At 44.1% G+C, this 19,649-nt stretch overlaps 1 protein-coding gene across 1 annotated transcript in view; it reads right to left on the bottom strand.

Annotated features, from left to right (window-relative positions):
- LOC121278118 (dynein heavy chain 8, axonemal-like) overlaps positions 1-19,649 on the bottom strand; it is a 2,067,071-nt gene that overhangs the window by 1,942,082 nt on the left and 105,340 nt on the right. Inside the window, 1 exon segment of the mRNA XM_041188205.1 lies at positions 7,499-7,650. Within this exon segment, the coding sequence (XP_041044139.1) occupies positions 7,499-7,650 (152 nt within the window).

Below are 19,649 nucleotides of genomic sequence, written 5' to 3'. Positions count from 1 at the left end.
CAACACATTCAGGGAGGTGGTCACATTGCAGGTTAGAAGCATGGAGGCAGACAGGGAATGGGTGACCGCCAGGCAGTTCAAGAGAACTAGGCAGGTGGTGCATGTGTCCCGAGGTCCCACCCGCTAATTGTTTTTTCATTTTGGGTGCTGGTGAGGAAGTTGTCTCCTCAGGGGACAGCAGTCAGAGCCAATTACGGGCTTTCATTGTTCGGGGATCAGACAGCTCGTGATCGCCACTCATAACTCACTCAATTCCAAAAGATGCATTTCTTAGCAATCAGAAGCATAAAATAATTCTTAACTGCCTGCTTAACAAGCATAATTGTTTTCCCACTGCATTCATGCAGATTCATTGACTCGCTGCCTTCTGCCAGTTTGATTCTACCGTGAGTTTCCGCCGTTGGGATTCTTCACACTTGCCTGATTTCTTGTGATTCTATAGCACCCTGCCACCATGAATCCTGCTTTAGTGGGCTTCATTAAATTCTGCCCAAAGAACCTTCGTTTTAGGGTGCTATAATTCTACATTGATTTTTGGCAAAGTATTTTTAGTGCTGGGGAATAGAAATGTTATTTTGCCAAAAATGCCAACATTACACACTCCTAAACCTGTAGCAGAGGTAGAATGCAGAGTTAAACTCCATCCGCATCTGTCAACAATTTGCTTTTATCAGTAGTCAAATAAGCCCAGCCAGTCTCTGTCATCATCACACTACCAATGTTAAAAAAAGTTAAAGGAATGTTATACTTGTGATTCTTTTGTTGGTAACCAATTTAATGTTCATTGGTATTTGGGAGTGCCACATACTGAATAATCCACACATTCTATGAGAGACTCATGAGCATGGTGGAAAAACTGCATAAGATGATACATTTCAAAAGACACATTACACAGTGAAAAGCCTGCTGTGCAACTGATAATTTAAGGGAAACTCTTCCTCTAAATCAAATGGCTCATTATTCACTTTCATATTTTTCAAAAGCACTTTAGAGGTGTTGTATCTCTTGTAAAGTAAGCTGATTTGATTTAGAATCCAAAATGACACCAAATCTGTGACTAAGAGCTAGATTTTCCCATCCCACAGCAGGACAGAACCATGTCAGGCGGGCAAAAATTGTGGCAGGCTGGAACCATATGTGGAATTCCCATTTGTCGGCAATGGCCATTTTCACCTGTGTGGGGAAACAAGGCAGGTCATGACCTGACATGCACAGCACAGGATGTCAGGAGCTCCACATTAGAGCCTGCTGAAGCAGTTACTTTGAGATTTTGGATAGATCATATGTGGTTTGGAAGCAATAGCAAAACACACCAACTCAACTCAGTCAGGAACACTGTGTCAGGCCCCTCAGAAGTGTGGAAAAACTTTGAAGATTTTGCGAGCGCATATCAACATAGGAACAGGAGTAGGCCATTTAGCCCATTGAGCCATTCCCAAAGATGAAAATTTGGTGCCATGGTTCTAAACTTCTAATCCAGGTCCAGAGCAGAAGATAGACAGATGATCATGGCTTAACATCTATCTCAAAACCATTTTCCCACACTATCTCCATATCTTTTGATGTGATTAGTCTCCAGAAATCTATTGATTTCTGTTTTGAACATGCTCAGTGATTGAGCTTTGAGAGAATGGATTTTTAAAAAAATATTTTGGGGGATATTGTGTTATTCTGTAAAGAAGGCTGGGTGTCTGTGTTTATGTTTGTGTGATTGCATTAAGCTGGGCAAGAGATTGAAAGAAGCCAGTTGTCTGGGGGCTTTGAAACATGAAAAGGGATAGAGGTGCTAAGTTTGAGGTACAAAGTAAATAGGTTAGGTCTAACATTTACATTTTTAGATAAGTTGAGTTTGTTTGAATATCAAAGGGGAGTCAGAGGTATCAAGAAACATGTTTGCATCTTGCAGGAGTTCTACATGTAAATAGTAGTGGGCATGTTATATTTTATTGACCCAAAAGGAAAGACAAGATGGAAACAAGAAAGGTGTTATATTTGGAAGGGGTTGAGTTTCAAAGAGATATGAAAACAATGAAACCTGAGATGAAAGAAAAGAAAACACCTTTTAAAGTTACCGTGGAGCTGGAGCTAGAGACATAGGTGGAGATAGCTGGAGCTAGAGAGATAGATGGAGATAGCTGGAGCTATTTGAGCTGTTGAGCTAGAGCTGGAGATTTGGGCTGGGAGAGGACACAGTTTGAATAACCCATTCAGTCAAGTCAGAAAAGTCTTGGGTTGCAAGCAATTTTATTCTGAAGTGGATTCCACCACAGAGTGGAGGAGGGTAAAGGTCATGTGGTATGCCTTTACTGAAGCTACAGCAGTTTGCCTTGTGTTATATTACTAGATTTCATAGTAGACATCTGTAAGGGAGTGTTGCCGAGAAGGGGTATATTTGTGTATTTGACCAAGTAGAGAGTTTTTGGGAGAATGTTTTGTAAGACTTAACTTTGTAACTGCAATCTTGTATGCTTAAGTTTTCTTTTATTTTTGTTAATAAAACTTTTACTTTTTTTTAAATCCCAGAAGTGTTTCTCGATCTCTTACTGCTGAGATCAGTACATCATCTTCTTGGTTTCAGAATACAAAAAATAAGGTTATGGCCCATAAGCCAAGTTTCCCTCTGGAATTTGGTTTGTGGAGCAATTAACACTGGCTGTGGTCATAACAGCTTCCACAGCCCTCTGAGGTGGAGAATTTCAAAGATTCACCACCCTCTGAGTGAAGAAATTCATCCTCCTCTCAATTTTAAATGGCCTTCCCCTTATCCAGAGATTATGTCCCCTGGTCCCCCTGGTTTGAGACTCACTAGCCAGGGGAAACACCTTATCTGCATCTACCCTATCACGCCTTCTAAGAATTTTGTAAGTTTCAATGAGGTCACCTTTCATTCTTCAAAACTCTAGGAAATACAGATCCAGGGTGATTTAAGGGTGATTTAAGTGGTTGGGTGTGCTTAGGACACACCTATTAGAGCATGTTCATGCCAGTCTCCTGCAGGATGTTGTGGTGATGCTACTTCTCTAGGATCTTACTTTGGGCATCTTTAGAACAGCAACAATGGAGCTTGTATCGGCTGTTAGCTGGTAAAAAGTCCATTAAGCCTATATAAATACTATGTAAGTAGATGGAATTCAAGAGGTAGCATGCGAACTCCACCGGATTTAGCCTCGTGATGTAATGGTGCATGGATAGAATTCTAGCACACTTCCTACCCACTTTTGTTTTATTCATTCATGGGGTGTGGGCTTCTCTGGCTGGACCAGCATTTAATGCCCATCCCAAGTTACCCTTGAGAAGGTGGTGGTGAGCTAACTTCTTGAACTGCTGCAGTCCATGTTGTGTAGGCATACCCACAGTGCTGTTAGGAAGGGAGTTCCAGGATTTTTACCTAGAGACAGTGAAGGAATGGCGATATATTTCCAAGTCAGGATGGTGAATGACTTGGAGGGGAACTTCTATGTGGTGGTGTTCCCATCTACCTGCTGCCCTTGTCCTCCTAGATGGTAGTGGTCATGGGTTTAGAAGGTGCTGTCAAAGAAAGCTTGGTGAATTCCTGCAGTGCATCTTGTAGATGGTACACTGCTACTACTGTGCGTCAGTGGTGGATGTTTATGGATGTGGTGCCAAACAAGCTGACTGCTTTGTCCTGGATGGTGTCAAGCCATCTGTCTCTTCCTGCCATTATCTGACCCTCATTTCCCATATTACTATTTCCCCCTTACCTTGTCTCTTTCTAATCTTTGATATACCACATCTTTCCATGTTTGATCCCTTGGCCCCACTATTTAGTTTAAAATCATCTCTACTTCCCATGTTATACAGTTCACAAGAACATTGGTCCCAGCATGGTTCAGGTGTGGACCATCCCAACGGTACAATCCCCATTTTCCCCAGTATTGGTGCCCCACAAACTGGAACCCACTTCCCCCACACCAGTCTTTGAGCCATGTATTCATCTCTCTAATTTTATGTAGCCTATGCCAAATTGCAGGCAACTCAGTAATAATCCAAAGATTATAACCTTTGCTTTTTCATTTAGTGCCTAGCTCCTCATAATCTCTATGCAGAACCTCTTTCCTAGTTTTAACTATGTCATTGGTACTTACATGGACCATGACAACTGGATCCTCCCCCTCCCACTGCAAGTTCCTCTCCAGCGCTGGGCAGATGTCCTGAACCCTGACACCGGGTGGGCAACATAATTGTCTGGATTCTTGCTCTTTACTGCAGAGAACAGCGTCAACCACCCCTCACTATATTGTCCTCTGCTAACACAAGACTCCTTTTTGCTCACCCCACTTGAATGGCTTCCTACACCACAGTGGCAAGGTCAGTTCACCCATCCACCATGCTGTCCTACTCTCATCCAAACAAGTTGAGAGAGTCTTAAACTTATTGAGCAATTGCAGAAGCTGACACTCCTGCTCTCCTGCCCTCTGGGTCCCCTGACCTGCCTGACTCACAGTCACACCTTCCTGTCCCTGACCACCGAACAAACCAAGAGATCCTCACATTTAAGAAGTATTTAGATGAACACTTGAAATGCCATAGCATACAGGGCTACGGGCCAAGTGCTGGAAAATGGGATTAGAATAGATGGATGCTTAATGGACAGCATGGACATGATGGGCAGAAGGGCCTGTTTCTGTGCTGTATAACTCTATGAGCCTATGCCCCTATCCTAAGTGGTGTGACTGCATCCTGGTACAAAACAGCCAGATAACCTTCCCACTCCCTGATGTGTTGCAGGATCAGCAGCTCAGCCTCCAGCTCAATGACTCTGAGCCGAAGATCCTTGAGTCGCAGCCACATACTGCAGACGTGTTTGCCCTGGAACACACTGGTGACCTGGATTTAACTGGCATCCAGGAGCTCCCACATGCTGCAGCCTTGACACATTACTTGTCCTGCCTTCCTTAAAGTGTTTTAATTAATTTCTTAATTATATTATTCATTTATTTATGTTATTTCTTCTTTATTTTATTAACTTTACCATAAATGTTTATACTATGTTAAACTACTGGAATAGAACAGATTTTAACCACTTACCAGATACTCACCAGCTAGCTCCTTTCCCTGTAGTAGAGTAAGAACAAATTACTGCAGGGTGAGAAACAGTAGAAAAAGCAAAGGAAACAAACACCTCCTTCCCCCTTCATTATACTCCCCCACTCACCAAACTCTCAGGTTTTCACTCATTTGCCTTGGCTGAGCTAAACGACCGTAACTTCATAGCCAATTGAACTGCAGCTCGAGAAGCCAGATTCAACCAATTAGCTAATTAACTACAGAGTTCTCACAACAGAGTGTGTTTACCCTGTCTAAGCTACAAGAAAGAAACTTTGTCTACTTACAGTGGGTTATGATAATGTTTTAATGCAGTGGGTGATGATAATGTTTTCTTTCTAGAAGGTATGTGACCATGAAATAATGTGTTTGTCAGGTTGTCACTTCTGAGATCTGGCAAGCTGTTAAGGCAATGAACAGCATTATGAAAGTCTTTAGATGCATTAGAGTACATTATATGTACATACTAATTAGGAGCAGGAGTAGGCCACTCGAACCCTCGAGCCTGCTCTGTTATTTAGTAAGAACATGGCTGATCTAAATGTAAACTCAACCCCATGTTTCTGCCAACACCTGATAACCTTCCACCTGCTAGTTAATCAAGAATCTATCTAGCTCTGCCTTAAAAGTATTCAAAGACTGCTTCCACCGCCTTTTGAGGAAGAGAGTTCCAAAGACACACAACCCTTTGGGAGAAAAAAATTCTCCTAATTTCTGTCCTAAATGAGCGACCCCTTATTTTTAAACAGTGACCCCTTGTTTCAGATTCTCCCAAAATCAGAAACATCCTTTCCACATCCACCCTGTCAAGGCCCCTCAGGGGCCTTTAATTACGTTGCTTCTTACTCTTCTAAATTCCAGTAGATACAAGCCTAACCTGTCCAGCCTTTCCGCATAAGCCAACTCACCCATTCTTGGTATGTCTAGTAAACCTTCTCTGAACTGCTTCTAAAGCATTTACATCTTTATTTACATAAGGAGACCAGTACTGTACACAATACTCCAGATGTGGTTTCACCAATGCCCTGTACAACTGAAGCATAAGCACAGGATAAAGTGGCATTGCACAATAGTGAAATTCAGATGTCGTTGTATGGAATGTCTTCTTTGCTTTCATGTTTGCCTTGAAGGTTAGCTCAGCCATCTGTTTGATTGTTTCAAAGCTTTGACAGATGGCTGAGCTTCTGGCTGTCTTCAAGAGCTTTAAGGTATTCAGCTCAGGAGGTATTGTTGACATAGTTGTTCAGCGGAATCTCATAATGAATGCCTAGCTAAGTTCCTTATCCAGGAACGAATTTGGCACAGCTGGTGTTGTTTCTACAGTCATTCAGTGGAATCTCATAATGAATGCTTGGCTGACTTTCAAACCCATTAATGGATCTGCTTACCAGAGGTTGTTGACAAGCGGGATTTGAGCTTTGTTAGTTTGACAGATATATGAGCAGTTTAATAAGATTATGTTTTTTTCAGTCAATATTGAAGTGATGTTATTGTACTTTGACATATGTATGAGCTTCTCAAAGACTTCAAAATGCTATTAGAAGGCTTGTGAGTTATGTGTGTAGTGTATACTAAAGAGTTATATATATAGTGGAGTCTGGGAGAATAGATTGGGGGATATGGAGAGATGTAGGAGTTGAGGGAGAAAGACAGTTGAGGAGTGAGGGAAGGGGTAGGGGTGAGATGGTGGGGTGGGGGGGGGGGGGGTAGCGTAGTAAGGATTAGGAGGTCTCACACTCATCCCCAGAATTGGACCAATGTGTCGGTGAATGGAGCCAGATCATTTAATCTGGCCACCTCAGCATCAGTCTACCTCTATCTCTGCCTCAAGCTTTCTGTAGGAGGCGGCAGGCCTGACCCCAGCCTGTTCTCAACTCCCTGCCATGAAAATGCAGGCACAGCCATTCAGGTTAACAAAAACAGAAAGTGCTGGAAAAACTCAGCAGGTCTAACAGCATCCGTGGAGAGAAAAAAAGCAGAGTTAACGTTTCGAGTCCTTATGACTCTTCTTCAGATGGTCATTCAGCCATTCAGGTGGTGGGATTGTGATGTCTGGAAATTCCACAATTCCCGGCTCCCGTCTTTAAGGTGAAATTCTGGCCCAATGTGTTTGTTATAGGAGCACCTATAATCACCCCCTGCACCTCACCCACCATATTGTTAACCATGGCAACCAGACACAGCAAAAAATTGGGGTCCACATGCACTTTGTGGAATGGAAGGGTGTTTTAATCTCCTTCTGATCATGATGTAGCACATGAGTACTTGATGTGGGCTGCTCATTGAATCTATTTGTGCTTGAACAGAGTGTTCAATGCTAATAAAACACAAAAAACATTTTCCTCATTGTCCAAAGTTGAAAGAACCAGTATTAATATCTTCACAGAATGACTAAATTGGTGAATTAATAATATCAGATACCACTTCATACCTCATGTATATTTCTCACTGTGATCGGAGTGTCATTTTTGTACCGAACCAAAAACAAGCACAGACCATCCAAGCGAACGTCAGACAAATTGCCCTGACATAATCTCATCATTTTGGTCCCTTTAGCAACTCCAGCAATAATTCGGCCACTTTCTAAAAATAATAAATTTGGCAAAATATTAGTCAGTCATCCTGCTCAGATGTAGGTAAAAATAATATTCCTTGTTGTGTAGGATCCATTCTTCAAATGTGTTAACATTCTTTTAAGGAAGTCAAACTAAAATAATAACTTCCTAGACAAATGAAGCAATACAGAATATGTAGCTTCAGCGTGTATTACATGTTAGGACCAGCTGTGCTCGCCCTTCTACTTTCTGTCTAATTCAATTTGGGGTCACAGGTTATCAGCATGGCCCACTGATATCCATGCACCAATAGAGAAATAGCCAGAAGTAAATGAACTTTCAGCGCAAAAATAGAAAAACGTCACAAACAACATTTTCCCCAATTTGGGGAGGTCCAAGAGCAAATACTATTCCAATCTGGCCAGCCATAAGCCACAAGCATAGAAAACTGAACCAGATGAGCCAAGCTATTTCCTCCCGACAACATTAGTGTAGCAGCACAGGCCATTGTCGATGGCAGATTATCAAATTTAATGTCACTAAGTTTGAGACCATCTGATTAGCTACCTTTGTCACTTCCTTCCTTTCCCTTAGCCAACTAGACCAAACTTCCTCCAAGATTACCCTGTCCCAGCCTGAACATGCATGTTTTCCTTTTCCTCTTCTATCCCATCTCATACCCATTTCTTGTTCCCTCGCTCCTAATTCCAATAAAATGTTCACCAACCAACGTCTATTCCTGCTTCCATGTTAACTGCTATTGTTAATGGTTCTCTCCTCAGATACTGCCCCTCTCTCCTATAAATATGCCATCATCACCCTCTACTCCAAAAAAACCCTTCACTCCACCATCCTTGTAAATTCCTGCCCTATCTCCAACTTTTCTTTCCTTTGCAAAGTCCTTGATTGTGTCCAAAACCATGCCCACTTTTCTCAAAATTCCAAGTTTGAAGGCCTCTAATCAGCACTGCCACAGCACCGATTTATAAAATTTGTTCTTGGGATGCATGTATTGCCTGTTAGGCTATCATTTATTGCCCATTTTTAATTGCCCTTGAGAAGGTGGTGAACAGTCCATGCGATATGGTTACACCCACTGTGATGTTAAGGCAGATGTTCCAGGGATTTGGGTTCAGGTCAGTGAAGGACCAGTGATATAGTTCCGAGCCAGGATGGTGAGTGACTTGGAGGGAACTTGCAGGTGATGTTCCCATGAATCTGCTGTGCTTGCCCTTCTAGGTGGTGGAGCTCGTGGGTTTGGAAAGTGCTGTCAAAGGAATCTTGACCAAGTCCTGCAGGTGCATGTGGCAGGTGGTACATACTGCTGCCACTATGCATTGGTGGTGGAGGGAATGAACATTTAAGATGGTGGATGGGGTGCTAATCAAGCAGGCTCCTTTGTCTTGAATGGTAACAAACTTCTTGGGTGTTTTTTGGTGCTATACCCTGCTCATTCTTTTTATCCTGTTGGTACCCTTTGACGTGGATGACTGCGCCATTGTCCTCCATTGTCTGTCTTTCCACCGTCATCAAGCCGCGTGGGCTATATTTACTTCATTCCACCTGTAAAGAGGTGGGGATGTGTGGATCAAGCAGGAACTGAATGATTGGTAAAGGGTTTAAATGGCAGGGCCAGTGCTACCAATGGTGGGGTCCTGAGGATTGAATTGAGGGTGATGGGTGGCAGAGGGAACAGTCGCAGTCAAGGGGGAAAATTGTACTCAGTATGAAAGAAGGTCTGGAGTCAGGAAATTGAAAGGTCTCATGGGGTGGGTCACAAGAGTGAACAAAAGCATGGAGGAGGATAGCAGGAGTCAGCTTTGGGATGGTCATGGGTGTAGGGACAGGGGGAGAGATGGCATGTGCAGGGAAATGGTATAAGGTTCCAAGGAAACAGGGAATATTCAAGGGTAATAGAGGGGAGAGGGAAAACAATGTTGGGTGAGTCAAAGGTGATGGAGGCAAGTGTGAGGGTGACAAAGGGAGGGTAGAAGCTACAAGAGCAGGTTTGGAATGTAATATGCCCCATTGTCTGTGGTTCACTGAAAATGCATGTTCAACTGCTAGGATTGCAGATCAAAGTTGGAGGAGGGTTGCTTTGGGTGGGTGGAGTTCACAATTGGCCGATTAAAGGGATTCCGTAATAATTAGTGAAATGAATCAGAATTGTGGGAGAGCATGCTCTCACATTTATATTTGCTTTCTTCACATGGTGCAATTACTGCCATAACAGTAATAGTTTTCATTCACCTGATTTTCCTGCAACCTCGGAAGCAGGAAGAGAGAATGCGAAGGAGAGCTCAGGCAGTCCAAAAACAGAGGCCGCGAGGCCGACAGCAGGCAACAACAGAGGGGAAAGCTGGTCCAGATGCCAATTTCCAGGGAAGGCATTGATGAAGGTGGGCAATGACGCTTCAACGTATCCAGAGGACAAGCAGAAAAACAAACTACCTCCAGATGTCAGAGGCGATGTCTGGCATAAGTAGGCCTGGGCAGTAGATTTTTAGTGTAGCTTGACCTTTCATAGACTATGTTCATGTTACATCTACTACAGTAAGATAACAAGGTTAAGACACCATCTTGTATGATATTGGGATAAAATAAGCCATTTTCTATTCTGTACTTTATAATCACTCACACGTATTAATCAAAAATTATTGCATAATTAGTAACCAGCCAGAAACAGTTGTTTGACTAAGTAGTGCACCTTAATTAAGCCATAATTAAATCATTAGAAATTAATGAAGTTAAATTATTAAGGCTGGCTTCCATTCAAAAGTCTCTAAGTTTGTTCTAAAAGTGCCTACTTACTGCTGTAAGATTCTATCTGTGGGAACAGCATTCAATCAGATACTGTGTGCTAGCTCAGGACCTCTCTGATCTTGACCAAGTCAAGATGAAACCGGGTAATGAATAGAGAATTGTACAAAATCAGATTATGAAGACACTGAACAGTTCCATTGGGCAGAATTTTCCATGCTTGCTGGTGTCGGGCATGCTCAGCAGCGTGAGCAGACAATATGGCGAAAAGGCCAGAAATCAGTTTCACAACATCATGAAAGCAGTTGCGATCATCCACTCAGCCTATCGATGGCAGGCCACATTCCCTGCTATTGGACGTTGGGAACCTCTTTGTAAAACATCAGCATATCATTATAAGGCCAGCCCGCTGGAATCATCCTCCCCTGCTGGATCATTCATCCACATCAGCATGATTGCACAAAGTTGCAGAACACGTCTTGACTAGTGTGACATACAGAAATCGGGAATTACTGCCAGGGCCTTGCTCGCATCGCAGACATTCGAGGAGCAGAAACCTGAGAGCAATGGCACAGTGGAGGAACGTCCATGACATGTCGAGTGGATTCTCATGGACATGGCTCTACTGCAAAGCAGCCCACAGAAGTTGGAAAGTCACCTTTGAGGGTCTGTTCACAACAGATGATGGTTGAGGGGGTGGAGGAAGGTCCAGCTGCATTTGGGAGAGGAAGTTGTTGGATGCGGGTTGGAAGAGGAAGGTCTAGGATTGACTGGGAGATGAAGAGTTGTCAGGGTGGGGTGGGGTTTAGGAGGGGGGAAATGAAGGTGTCAGGATGGGGTGAAGTTGGTGGGGGAATGAAGGCGTCTGGATGGGGTGAGGTTGGCAGGGGGAATAAAGGTGCCAGGATGGAGTAAGGTTGGGAGGGGGGAATGAGGGTGATGGGGGGTAGGTTGGGAGTGGGAGGGAGTACGGTGGGGAGGAGGCGGTAACAGAGAAGAAGGCAGCAACTGGGGAGGTAGGTTTAAGGGGGGGGTGGAAGGTGTAAGGGAAGGAGTTTGGAAGGGGAAAGGAGAGCAGAGAGGGGAGGGAGTCCAGGGGTAGGAAGGAGTGCAGAGGGGGAAGAGAGTCCAGGGGAGGAAGGAGTGCAGAGAAGGGAGGGAGTCTGGGGAAAGGAAGAAGTGTGGAGGGGGGAGGGAGTGGAGCTGGATGAAGAAGTATGGGTTGAGGAAGGAGCCGGAAAGGGGGGAGGACTAAGGGTGGAGAAAAAAGTAGGGTTGGAGGAAGAAGTAAGGGCGGAGGAAGGAGTCAGGAAGGGGAAAGGATTAATGCTGGAGGAAGAAGTAAGGCTGGAAGAAAGAGTCTGGAGAGGTGAAGGACTAAAGGTGGCAGAAGAAGTAAGGGTGTCTGAAGGAGTCAGGAAGGGAGGAGGACTAAGCGGGAGTGCAGTCCGGTGGGGGGAGGACCAAGGGGCAGCCGGGGTGGTGAAGAGGAAATGTGGTAAAATAAAGGGTCAGGACAATTAGGGATAAGAGGAGACTTGCATGTGAAGACAGGAGAAGTAGCGGAGGTATTAAACGAGTACTTGGCATGTCTTTACAAAAGAGGATTCTGCCCAGACTGAGGTGAGACAGGAAGTAACTGGTACACACGAGCAATTTACAATTGAAAAGGTGGAGGTGTTCGAAAGACTATTTTACTTAAAATTGATAAGGTTACCAGGACCAGATGAGATGCATCCAAGGATACTGAGGGAGGTGAAAGTGGAAGTTTCAGAGACACTGGTGATAACCTTGCAGTCTTCCTTAGACACAGGGATGGTGCTGGAGCACTGAAAAATTGAGAATGTTACCCACTTGTTCAAAAAGGAGTGCAGGATAATGCCGGCAACTATAGACCAGTCAGCCTGACTTCAGTTGGAAGGAAGCTTCCGGAAGGTATAGTTTGGGACAAAATCAATAGTCAACTAGACAGGTGCGGAATAATTAACAAAAGCCAGCATGGATGGTTTTTGGCTGCAGTCGAGTGCTTCAGTTGGAGTTTGGTGACTGAGGAAGTTTGGTGAGAAGAGAGGAGGTGCTCCTTTCTTTTTCTACCTTTCCTCAGAAAGAAGAGCGGCTGCCTTGGTAAATAGGAACTAGTGAGTAAATTAGAAACGTGTAATATTTTTAAACAAGTTGCTAAACTTGGATTTAACTGAGAAGCATCAGGAATAAGGGAAATTTATGGCCAATATAATAAAGTAATATAAATAATCTAAAGTAGAATAAAGTTAATGTAAGGGAAGTAGAGTTAAGACATGGCAAGGCAGCTCAGTCGAGTGGAATGCATGTCTTGTAATATGTGCGAAGTCATGGACACTACCGGTATCCTAGATGGCCACATGTGCAGGAAGTGCTGTCAGCTGAAGAAACTTGAGCTCCACGTTTCTGAGCTTGAGCAGCAGCTACAGTCACTGTGGTGCATCTGCGAGGCCAAGAGCTACATGGGTTCAGAGAAATGGTCACACCACAGCTTAAGGGCCTGGAGGCAGAGAGGGAATGGGTTCCCACCAGGCACTCCAAGAGAAGTAGGCAGCTAGTGCAGGAGTCTCCTGGGGTCCCGTTTACAAATCGTTTTTCCATTTTGGAAGCTGGTGCTGGTTCCTCAGAGAAGTGCAGTTAGAGCCAGAGCACTGGTTCCTCAGAGGAGTGCAGTCAGAGCAAGTTTGTGGCACCACGAGCAGCTTGGCTGTACAGTGGGGAAGGGAGAAGAAAGGAAGCGGAGGGACAAGAAAGGAAGAGCTACAGTGATAGGGGATTCATTGGTTAGGGGAACAAACACATTTCTGTGGCTATAGACATGACTCCAGGATGGTTTGTTGCCTCCCTGGTGCCAGGATCAAGGGTGTCACAGACTGGCTGCAGGACATTCTTCTGAGAAGGGTAATCAGCCAGAGGTCGTGGTCCACATTGGTACCAATGACTTAGGTAGGAAGGAGGATGTAGTCCTGCAATCCAAATTTAGGGATCGAGGTAGAACATTAGCAAGGAGGGCCTCAAATGCAATAATCTCTGGATTACTCCCAATGCCACGTGCCAGTGAATACAGAAATGGGAAGATAAGGCAGAAGAATGCGTGGCTGGAAAGATGATGCATGAGGGAGAGCTTTAGATTCTTGGGACACTGGGACTGGCTCTGGGGGAGATGGCACCTGTACAAGCTGGACGGGTTGCACCTGAACAGAGCTGGGACTGAGTTCCTTGGAGGGTGTTTTGCTAGTATCGTTGAGAGGGCTTTAAACTAACTCGGTAAGGGTGTGGGAACCAAGAGAAAATATTAGGGAGGAATACCAAGGTGCACAAAATACAGGGAGGGACAGATAGCACTAGTATAGAGAATAGTAAGTTAATAGGTAAAGTTGGGACAAGGGAGAAAGTAACAAAATCTAAATCAGGGTTACTATGCATGTATATGAATGCATGGAGTATAGCAAATAAGATTGGGGACTTACAGGTATAGATTGCCGTGTGGAAATATGATGTGGTGGCAAAAACGGAGACCTGGCTCAAGGAGGGGCAGAACTGGGTGTTAAATATTACCAGGTACAAGGTGTTCAGAAAAGAGAGGAAAGGAAGGAAAGGAGGAGGGGTAGTGGTGTTGATTGAGGAGAGCATTGTAGTGCCGCAGAAAGAGGATGCCACAGAGAGTTCAAGGACAGAATCAATTTGGCTAGATCTAAGGAACGAAAAGGGTGTAATTACATTGCTTGGTGTAATCTATAGACCACCTTGTGAGAAGGACATAGAAGAACAAAAATGCAGGGAAATTACAGAGAGATGCAAGCGTTATAGAGCAGTTATAATGGGGGACGTTAATTACCTGAATGTAGGGTGGGACAGTGGTAAGGTAAAGGGTGGGAATGAGCAAATGTTCCTAGATTGTGTTCAGGAGAATTTTCTACCGCAGTACGTGTCCAATCCAACAAGAAAAGATGCACTGTTGGCCTTGTTCTTGGAAATGAGGTGGGCCAAGTAGATCTAGTATCAGTGGGGGAACATTTGGGAGACAGTGATCATTATATTGTACATTTTAGGATGATGATAGAAAAGGACGCTAGGCAATCCAGAGTAAGAATAATTAACTGGACAAGAGCTGACCATGATGGGGCAAGAACAGAATTGGGCCAGATAGACTGGAGCAGAAGATTGACAGGAAAAACTGTAGCTGAAAATGGACTACCTTCAAAAAAATTGGTTCAGGCATAGTCAAAGTATATTCCATTGAAAGGGAAAGGTATGGCAAACAAATTCGGAGCTCCCTGGATGATAAAGGAGATTGAAATTAAAGGAAAGAAGAAAAAGTTTACTGATGACAGGTGTCAGATACAAAATACAATTCAGAACCAAGAGGAATACAGAAGATTCAGAGAGGAGTGAAAAGCATATTAGAAAAGTGAAAAGGGATTATGAGAAAAGACTGGAAGCCAACAGAAAGGAGAATCCCAAGGTCTTCTATAGACATATAAATAATAAAAGGGCGGTAAAATGAGGAGTAGGAACCTAAAAGGGAATTTAAACATGTACGAGGGGGCCATGGATGAGGTTTTAAATGAATGCTTTGCATCCGTCTTTACCAAGGAGGTAGATGCCACTCAGGCCATGGTGACAGACAAAGAAACTCTGTCACTAGAAGGGTTCAAAACTAACAAGCAGGAAGGGCTGAATAGACTGTTGGTACTTAAAGTTGACAAGGCACCGGTACTGGATGAGATGCATCCAAAGATATTGAAGGAAGTGAGAGTAGAAATTGCAGGGGCACTGGCCATAACCTTTCAGTCTTCCCTAGACTCGGGGGTGGTGCCAGAGGACTGGAGAATTGCAAAGATTACACCCTTTTTCAATAAAGGTTGTAAGGATAAGCACAGCAATTACAGACCAGTCAGTTTAACTCCGCTGGTGGGCAAGATTCTAGAAACAATTATTCGGGATAGAATTAGTAGTCACATGGAAAGGTATGGGTTGATAAGGAAGAGTCAGTGTGGGTTTCTAAAGGGGAAATTGTGTTTAACTAACTTGCTGGAGTTTTTTAAAGAGGTAATAGAAAAGGTCGATGAGGGTAATGCTGCTGATGTGGTGCACATGGACTTTCAAAAGGCATTTGACAGAGTTCCACCCAACAGACTTGAAAGAAAAGTTATTGCCCATGGAATAAAAGGGGCAGTAGCAACATGGATACAAAATTGACTGAAAAATAAGAAGCAGAGAGTATTGGTCAATGAATATTTTTCAGGTTGGAGGAAGGTTTGTAGCGATATTCCTCAGGAGTGCTTTTCCTGATGTATATTAATGATCTAGATCTTGGTGTGCAGGGGATAATTTCAAAGTTTGTGGATGATACAAAGCTTGGGATTGTTGTGAACTGCAAGGAGGATGGTGCAGACCTTCAAGAGGACAAAGACAAGTTGGTGGAGTGGGCAGATAGGTGGCAGATGAATTTCAATGCGGAGAAATGTGAGGTGATGCATTTTGGTAGGAAGAACATGGACAGACAATATAAAATACAGGGTGAAATTTTGAAGGGGGTGCAGGAGCAAGAAGACTTGGGTGTAAATGTGCATAGATCAATGACGGTGGCAGGACAGGTGGAGAGAGCAGTTAATAAAGCTTATTGCATCCTGGGCTTTGTTAATAGGGGCATAGAGTACAAGAGCAGGGAGCTGATGCTGAATTCTTATAAGACACTTGTTTGACCTCAGCTGGAGTATTGTGTACAGTTCTGGGCACCACATTATAGGAAGGATATGAAAACATTGGAGAGAGTGCAGAAGAGGTTTACAAGAATGGTTCCAGGGATGAGAAACTTCAGCTATGAGGATAGGTTGGAGAGGTTGGGATGGTTCTCCGCGAGAGAAGAAGGTTAAGAAGAGATTTGATAGCAATGTTCAAAATCATGAGGAGGCTGGACAGAGTAGATAGGGAGAAGCTGCTCCTACTCGTAAAAGGACAAGATAGGGAGAAGCTGCTCCTACTCGTAAAAGGACGAAGAACAAGAGGGCACAGATCTAAAGTGATTTGCAAAAGAAGCAAATATGGCGTGAGAAAAAACTTTATCACACAACGAGTGGTTCGGGTCTGGGATGCACTGAATCACAGAATCACAGTGCAGAAAGGACCCTTCGGCCCATGGAGTCTGCACCGACATATGAGAAACACCTGACCTACCTACCTAATCCCATTTACCAGCACTTGGCCCATAGCATTGAATGTTATGATGTGCCAAGTGCTCATCCAGATACTTTTTAAAGGATGTGAGGCAACCCGCCTCTACCACCCTCCCTGGCAGCGCATTCCAGACAGTCACCACCCTCTGGTTAAAAATGTTTTTCCTCACATTCCCCCTAAACCTCCTGCCCCTCACCTTGAACTTATGTCACCTCATGACAGACCCTTCAACAAAGGGGAACAGCTGCTCCCTATCCACCCTGTCCATGCCCCTCCTAATCTTGTATACATCGATAAGGTTGCCCCTCAGTCTTCTCTGCTCCAATGAAAACAAGCCAAGTCTATCCAACCCCTCTTCATAACTCAAATGTTTCATCCCAGGCAACATTCTGGTGAATCTCCTCTGCACCCCGTCCAGTGCAATCACATCCTTCCTGTAATGTGGTGACCAGAACTGCACACAGTACTCCAGCTGTGGTCTCACCAAGGTTCTATACAACTCCAACATAACCTCCCTACTTTTGTAATTTATGCCTTGATTGATAAAGGCAAGTGTCCCATATGCCTTTTTCACCACCCCACTAACATGCCCCTCCAACTTCAGAGATCTGTGGACACACACGCCAAGGCCCCTTTGTTCCTCAAAACTTTCCAGTGTCATGCTGTTCACTGAATACTTCTTTGTCGAATTACCCCTTCCAAAGGGAATCATCTTACACCTTTCAGGATTAAATTCCATCTGGCATCTTCCTGTAGCCCAAGACACTCAAACTCAATGTTAACCACCCGGCCAACCTTTGTGTCATCCGCAAACTTACTAATCCTACCCCCCACATAGTCATCAATGTCGTTTATATAAATAACAAATAATAGGGGACCCAGCACAGATCCCTGTGGTATGCCACTGGACACTGGCTTCCAGTCACTAAAACATTCTTCTGTCATCACCCTCTGTCTCCTACAACTAAGCCAATTTTGAATCCACCTGATCAAATTACCCTGTATCCCATGTGCATTTGCCTTCTTTATAAGTCTCCCATGTGGGACCTTGTCAAAGGCTTTGCTGAAATCCATATAAACTACAACAACTACACTAACCTCATCTACAAACCTGGTCACCTCCTCAAAAAATTCAATCAAATTTGTTAGACATACCCTCCCTCTGACAAATCCATGCTGACTATCCCTGATCAAACCTTGCCTCTCCAAGTGGAAATAGATTCTCTCCTCCAGAATTTTCTCCAATAGTTTCTCTACCACTGACGTGAGACTCATTGGTCTGTAGTTCCCTGGCTTATCTCTACAACCCTTCTTAAATAGTAGAACCACATTAGCTGTTCTCCAGTCCTCTGGCACCTCCCCCATGGCCAGAGAGGAATTAAAAATTTGGGTCAGAGCCCCTGCGATCTCCTCCCTTGCCTCCCTCAGCAGTCTGGAACACAAATTATCCGGACATGGAGATTTGTCCACTTTTAAGCCTGTCAACACCTCCAATGCTTTGTCACTCCCTATGACAATTTGCTCAAGAACCTCGCAGTCCCTCTCCCTGAGTTCCATACCTTCATCCTCATTCTCTTGGGTGAGGACGGATGTGAAGTTTTCGTTCAACACTCTACCGATGTCCTCTGGCTCCAACCATAGATTGCCCCCTTGGTCCCTAATGGGCCTTACTTTTTCCCTGGATATCCTCTTCCCACTGATATACTTATAGAATATCTTGGGATTTTCCCTACTCTTACCAGCCAGAGCTTTCTCATATCCCCTCTTTGCCCTCCTAATTGCTTTCTTAAGCTCCACCCTTTACTTCCTATACTCCACTAATGCCTCTGCTGATTTGCTCTCCTTGTACCTGTTCTTTTCCTTCTCATCATATCCTGAATATCTCTGGTCATCCATGGTTCTCTGGGCTTGTTACTCCTTCCTATTACCCTAGAGGGAACATGTTGAGCCTGTACCCTCTCCATTTCCTTTTTGAACCATCCCCCACCGCTGCTCTTTTGTAGATTTCCCCATAAGTAGCTATTCCCAGTCTACCTTGGCCAGATCCTGCCTTATTTTACTAAAATCTGCTCTCCCCGAATCGAAAACACTTTTTTTGCAACTTGTCTATTTCTTTATCCATAACAAGCTTAAATTGTGATTGCCATCATTAAAATGCTCCCCCACCACCGCCTCAGCCATCTGTCCAGCTTCATTCCCTAGAATTAGGTCCAGCACTGCGCCATTCCTTGTTGGACCCTCACATATCGACCTAAAAGGTTCTCCTGCACACATTTCAAGAAATCCACTCCATCCAAGCCCTTAACACTATGTCTATCCCAATTAATATCTGGCAGGAGGCAGAGAGTGTGGATAAGGGGGTCCTTCTCAGGATAGCGGCCGGTGACTAGTGGAGTTCCGCAGAGGTCAGTGTTGGGACCACAACTTTTTACTTTATACATTAATGATCTAGATGAAGGAACTGAGGGCATCCTGGCTAAGTTTGCAGATGATACAAAGATAGGTGGAGGGACAGATAGTATTGAGGAGGCAGGGAGGTTGCAGAAGAATTTGGACAGGTTAGGAGAATGGGCAAAGAAGTGGCAGATGGAATACAACGTGGGCAAGTGTGAGGTCATGCATTTTGGTAGGAAGGATAGAGGCATATACTATTTTCTAAATGGGGAGAGAATTCAGAAATCTGGAGTGCAAAGGGATTTGGGAGTCCTAGTCCAGGATTCTCTTAAGGTTAACTTGCAGGTTAATGTGGTAGAATATAAAAGCAGGGATGTGCTGCTGAGGCTTTATAAGGCTCTGGTCAGACCACATTTAGAATACTGTGAGCAATTTTGAGCCCCATATCTCAGGAAGGATGTACTGGCCCTGGAGAGGTTCATAAGAATGATCCCAGGAATGGAAGGCTTAACATATGAGGGACGTTTGAGGACTCTGGGTCTATACTCGATGGAGTTTAGAAGGATGAGGTGAGATCTGATTGCAACTTACAGAATACTGAAAGGCCTGGATAAAATGAACGTGGGGAAAATGTTTCCATTAGAAGGAGAGACTAGGACCCGAGGGCACAGC

Source organism: Carcharodon carcharias, chromosome 5, assembly GCF_017639515.1.
Source record: "Carcharodon carcharias isolate sCarCar2 chromosome 5, sCarCar2.pri, whole genome shotgun sequence".
Classification (NCBI taxonomy): domain Eukaryota; kingdom Metazoa; phylum Chordata; class Chondrichthyes; order Lamniformes; family Lamnidae; genus Carcharodon; species Carcharodon carcharias.
This window is presented reverse-complemented; position numbering and strand designations above follow the sequence as displayed.